We start from the raw sequence: 6277 nt of genomic DNA, 5'->3' as shown, positions 1-6277 counted from the left end.
TTGGATCAGCTAGTCATTAATAAACATTCATTCATAACTTGCTCTAAGTTTGACTTTTAGTTCTGTTGATCTGAATGAGATGTCGCACCGGTATAAATTAATCTGTGAATTAACAGTTAAACTATTTTTCATGAACATTTTGTTATATACAAAGCTGGGCAAAATACGTTCAAAATGTATTTAAAATACAAATTACAATATACTAGTACGAAAGTATTTTAACATACATTCTTAAAAATAAAATACTTCTTTAGCAAAGTATTTTAAATATAAATTACTTAGTATTTAAAATAGTATTTTAAGTATGTTGAATATTAAATATATTGAAAATATTCATTAACAGTATTTACAATATTTTGTGAAATATTAAATCTGAAACTCTTTAGATGTGACTTAAAAAATAAGTATATTGTAAGTGCAAGGCAAGCCTGATTTCAAGATCATCAAAAAATGAAAAAAAAACCGAGACTTGAATCTTGAAACAATCATTTTCGTTTGGATTACCGAGATGCAGAATATTTCATTCACTCATAATTTCTTATTAGTTTTTCTTATAATAGCCAACTTTTGATAAAAGGAATTAATTGCAGGTGCGTAATTTTTATGTATCTGTTTTTGGTAGGTATTTTGTGTATTTAAATTACTTTTAAAAGGTTTTAAATACTTTTTAAAATACAAAATACTTTATTAAAGTATTTGAAGTACAAAATATTTTTGGGGTTATAACAAAAATATTTTAATTACAAAATACTATTTTATATTTAAAATACTATTTGATATATTTTTTTTTGTTTAAATACTCTCAGCTCTGGTTACATATTAAGTTTAAAAATAATATACCAAATTTGTTTCTCAATTGGTGCGTAATAATTTTATTTTACGAGATGTCATTTAAAAAGTAAAATCAAAGCTAATAATGCTAATATATTTAAAATTTTATTAATACCGTCTTATTATTTTATGAAAAATGCAAGATTTGTGCTGTTAATAAAGGTTATTCTGCACTTTTCAGTTATATGTGAAACAAACTACATATATCTATTCTCTGAGAAATTATAATAGACCCATAAAACAGTCTATTCTTTTTTAATAGGTTGACTTGTTCAAGGTCATATTTCTCTGTACCCCCTTTCATAGTATCTATATTAGTAGGTCACTCTCTGCTAGTGAGTAGAAAGCATTGTTTTGTACCAGTAGGCACTGAGTGGCAATGACATTTAATATATGACATATTCTTTGTAGGTTATATCTCACCTATACTAATATTTAACAATTTTTATGCACAATTTACTTATTAACTTATAGATAATTAAACAAAAATAATCGATGCAACACTAAATAAATTATACATACCAAGTGCCATAAAGCTGCTGCCAAGTTACTAGCAGCTTCTATTAAGTCGACAGTTTTCATGATTCCACGATTTGCCTGTAAATATTGATCTAAGGGACCCAGTCGGAAATATTCCAAAACCATGGAAATACTGCTGGTAAAAGCTATTCCGTAAAGTCTAACTATTGCACTAGACTGCAGAAAGGCCCATTGTCCAGCAAGTGTTAGAAACTCCTACAAAGGCAATTTCGTTTTCAAGAAAATTGTATTGTTTTTTTTTGCAAAAACTTTTAGTTTAAAAAATCAAATTGAGATTATTTACGAATATTAAAATAATACATTATACTTCCCGAATACCTTTAAATAATTATCGGGATTTTCTTGCTTCAACATCTTCATGGCCACCTCAATTTTCTTTCCTTTAGTGACCTTCCACATACTCCTAAAAACCACCGTTTTACCGCCAAAACCTTCTTTTCTCTGCCCTAGAAAGAAATAAAATAAGATATTCCTAGCCATAATGCAACATAATTTTTTATGGTATATTGGAGAAGAAAATACAAACAGCTTCTTTGCAACATTTATTTCATTTCAACTTTCTTCTGTTCCTTTTAGTTTTAGGATTTTTTCTTAATGTACAAAATTTGAAATAAATTACAAGGAACGAAATAACTAACAACACAACAGAAACTACTATAAAGATAAGTGCGACCAAAACATTTCTGTCCGTTTTCAACCATCCAAATAAGGGGGCCGTTAACTTGTCTTCCATCAAATTTGTATACACATTCGGAGCTTTTTTAACATATACTTTGAGGTAATTAGTAACCCAAGACAATTTTAAATCCTTTTGCTCCACTACACATCTCCAGTGCCCCGTATGGGACATATTTAAGGAGTCGAACTGGTGTATATTCACTGCAGCTAAAGTGGTGGTTCCGTGATCAATATAAACTTCATTATTCAAAAACAGTTTCAAGCTGAGATCAGTATAAATATACCCCAAAATAACGGAATTGCAGTTTAAAATTAGTGATCGCGTTGCTCTGGTATCATAATCGTAANTTTGTGTATTTAAATTACTTTTAAAAGGTTTTAAATACTTTTTAAAATACAAAATACTTTATTAAAGTATTTGAAGTACAAAATATTTTTGGGGTTATAACAAAAATATTTTAATTACAAAATACTATTTTATATTTAAAATACTATTTGATATATTTTTTTTTGTTTAAATACTCTCAGCTCTGGTTACATATTAAGTTTAAAAATAATATACCAAATTTGTTTCTCAATTGGTGCGTAATAATTTTATTTTACGAGATGTCATTTAAAAAGTAAAATCAAAGCTAATAATGCTAATATATTTAAAATTTTATTAATACCGTCTTATTATTTTATGAAAAATGCAAGATTTGTGCTGTTAATAAAGGTTATTCTGCACTTTTCAGTTATATGTGAAACAAACTACATATATCTATTCTCTGAGAAATTATAATAGACCCATAAAACAGTCTATTCTTTTTTAATAGGTTGACTTGTTCAAGGTCATATTTCTCTGTACCCCCTTTCATAGTACCTATATTAGTAGGTCACTCTCTGCTAGTGAGTAGAAAGCATTGTTTTGTACCAGTAGGCACTAAGTGGCAATGACATTTAATATATGACATATTCTTTGTAGGTTATATCTCACCTATACTAATATTTAACAATTTTTATGCACAATTTACTTATTAACTTATAGATAATTAAACAAAAATAATCGATGCAACACTAAATAAATTATACATACCAAGTGCCATAAAGCTGCTGCCAAGTTACTAGCAGCTTCTATTAAGTCGACAGTTTTCATGATTCCACGATTTGCCTGTAAATATTGATCTAAGGGACCCAGTCGGAAATATTCCAAAACCATGGAAATACTGCTGGTAAAAGCTATTCCGTAAAGTCTAACTATTGCACTAGACTGCAGAAAGGCCCATTGTCCAGCAAGTGTTAGAAACTCCTACAAAGGCAATTTCGTTTTCAAGAAAATTGTAATTGTTTTTTTGTAGAAACTTTTAGTTTAAAAAATCAAACCGAAATAATTTACAAATGTTACCTTTAAATAATTATCAGGATTTTCTTGCTTCAACATCTTCATGGCCACCTCAATTTTCTTTCCTTTAGTGACCTTCCACATACTCCTAAAAACCACCGTTTTACCGCCAAAACCTTCTTTTCTCTGCCCTAGAAAGAAATAAAATAAGATATTCCTAGCCATAATGCAACATAATTTTTTATGGTATATTGGAGAAGAAAATACAAACAGCTTCTTTGCAACATTTATTTCATTTCAACTTTCTTCTGTTCCTTTTAGTTTTAGGATTTTTTCTTAATGTACAAAATTTGAAATAAATTACAAGGAACGAAATAACTAACAACACAACAGAAACTACTATAAAGATAAGTGCGACCAAAACATTTCTGTCCGTTTTCAACCATCCAAATAAGGGGGCCGTTAACTTGTCTTCCATCAAATTTGTATACACATTCGGAGCTTTTTTAACATTCACTTTGAGGTAATTAGTAACCCAAGACAATTTTAAATCCTTTTGCTCCACTACACATCTCCAGTGCCCCGTGTGGGACATATTTAGGGAGTCGAACTGGTGTATATTGACTGCAGCTAAAGTGGTGGTTCCATGATCAATATAAACTTCATTATTCAAAAACAGTTTCAAGCTGAGGTCAGTATAAATATACCCCAAAATAACGGAATTGCAGTTTAAAATTAGTGATCGCGTTGCTCTGGTATCATAATCGTAATTCTTCGAGATAACAGCTACGGATATGACGTGCAAAACTACCCTTTTCTTGTTTATTCTAAACAGCATGCACACATAAATTCCGGCATCTTTTATATTAGCATTTTCTATTAAGATGTTATCGCCCTTGAATATTACATGGTTCGGGTCTTGTTTTATAAAAATTCCATTTAACGTCCACTCGTAATAAGCATTAGGGGACTCCTTTGAAACAATTTTTAACAACTGTCGATTGTTTTTCAACAGCAACGAACTGCCTAAAAATACTTCCTTGTTAATATTTAAAGAAATTTGTGACGAGTTATATACCTTCATCGATTACATAGCTGTAATTATCTTTCTGCAAGTAATCTTGAATTTTTTCCAAAGTTTGGGGACTTAGGTCCCCACACGGAAAATCGTTACATTTCCCGGTGGATGTAGGTGAACCTTGGCAAAGTTTCCCAAAAATATTTGGATGAGGATTTGAACATTTTCTCGTACGATAACCCTCTCCGCCACCGCATGTAACCGTACAAGTCCAGGGTGACCAAGCAGACCAGCCTCCGTCTCTTGGGGAACCGTCTAAGTCCAACGGTTCGCAATTCGCACTCCATGTCACCCACCCGGATTCTGCGGCAACGGTAAACCAGTATATCACTAATGGTTTTTGACTTTTGTATTCAAGGACAGTTTGATTGTCCTTTTGAATGATAAATGCGGATTCGTTGAATGATACAAGATACATTGTCCATGAATTCGTGGTCATTATGTTTCTTACTGGTGACTTCTGTAGAAGACGTTCAGTTTCATCGACGACATTTGATAAAGCAATAGTACCTACAAGTGAAGAATAAGGTCATTATTTTGTGTACACATTACAGTAAAATGGATAAAAATCATGTACTAGAAAGGCACTTTTTGAAATTAGTGACCTGAACGGTAGAAAAAACAAAAAAGTATATTCTTGACCAATTGAAATGATTTTTTAAAGTATTTTTTGGATTAATAATATTGTGAGAAACAACTAATCTGCAGACTAAAGCCTCGTTCAGCATTGAATTACACTCGCAATATCTAGGACACAGCTAAGATTATTTGTTAGTAAAATCATTAATCTACCAATTTCAAACTGGAAATTTATTAGTATGCCACACTCAAAATATTTTTTAGACACTATTCAATTTCAAGATCTACTGCATCTTGTGCTAGTTTTCTATAACATTTTAGATATTTAGCTAGAACTAAGATATTTTATAGAGTATCCAAAACTTTTTTCTGAATATTGACATTGTCAAATATATAGGGTGTTCCTAAATAAGTGTCACAACGGAAAACTTGAAAAAAGAAATATTTTTTTCCTCTTTCATTTTTCTCTCCGGACTTTTGTTTTCGGGATCGCGGTGGCAAAACTTAAATTTTCTTTTTTAGTTTTTTGCCAATATCTTAGGAACCGTTTGACCTACAGAACTGAGCTTTTGTACACACATTACCACTATTAATAACTACTTTTTCGCACCCTTATCAAATTCATTGGACGTGCCAGTGATGGAGATTTTAAGGTATCGTAAGGTTTTTTCACCCCCTAACCGTTTTCAAGAAAAATGACTTGTTATAAACAAAAACAAATATTTTGCTAACATTTCGAAAATATTTTGTAATTCAAAAAATAGGTAGTAATAATTAACAATTTTAACGAAATTTAACGATAGGATTTTAACTTTTTTTTTTTTATAAATTTGGCGAGTAAAATTTACAAAAACTGTTCAAAAACACGTTCGCGGACTCCAATGCAAGCATTAAATCTTCCAATCATGTTTCTTTCTGCCGCTGCGGCCTCACTCCTATCGGTTAACTCTTTGATAGTATTGACATGGATTTCATAAACGATGCATTTCAAATGTCCCCATCCGGCGGTTTGATTCGTCATTCTCCGGATGTTCTGTTGAAGTACTTGCACTTGCAAAATGTGAGGGTGTCTCGTCATGTTGACACCACATACGTTACAGGAAAAAAGCTAAGTTACCATTGAAAACGACTTACCTTAGAACTGTCAAGAGTATCAAGTTAATTAAATGTCATGCTGCTGAGTGTTAATTTTTAATTATTTAAAATTGTTAAAAGTGTGGTAAAAATTGATGTTTTTACTAATAATGAAT

General features: G+C 30.7%; 1 protein-coding gene across 1 annotated transcript; it reads right to left on the bottom strand.

Annotated features, from left to right (window-relative positions):
• Window positions 1-1353: 1353 nt before the first annotated feature.
• Window positions 1354-6105, bottom strand: LOC111692874 (the record flags this gene model as incomplete). The annotated part of the gene is made up of 7 exons (XM_023457004.1): window positions 5895-6105; window positions 4449-4958; window positions 3716-4396; window positions 3434-3561; window positions 3125-3337; window positions 1690-1812; window positions 1354-1566 (listed from the first exon to the last, which is right to left on the bottom strand). Coding segments are annotated over exons 1-7 (2079 nt in total), but the record flags the coding sequence as incomplete, so codon positions are not given.
• Window positions 6106-6277: the final 172 nt, after the last annotated feature.

Source organism: Anoplophora glabripennis, unplaced genomic scaffold (genome assembly GCF_000390285.2).
Source record: "Anoplophora glabripennis isolate ALB-LARVAE unplaced genomic scaffold, Agla_2.0 scaffold4407, whole genome shotgun sequence".
Taxonomy (NCBI): Eukaryota; Metazoa; Arthropoda; class Insecta; order Coleoptera; family Cerambycidae; genus Anoplophora; species Anoplophora glabripennis.
The sequence above is the reverse complement of the archived record's forward strand: the minus strand, read 5'-3'. Positions and strand labels throughout refer to the sequence as shown.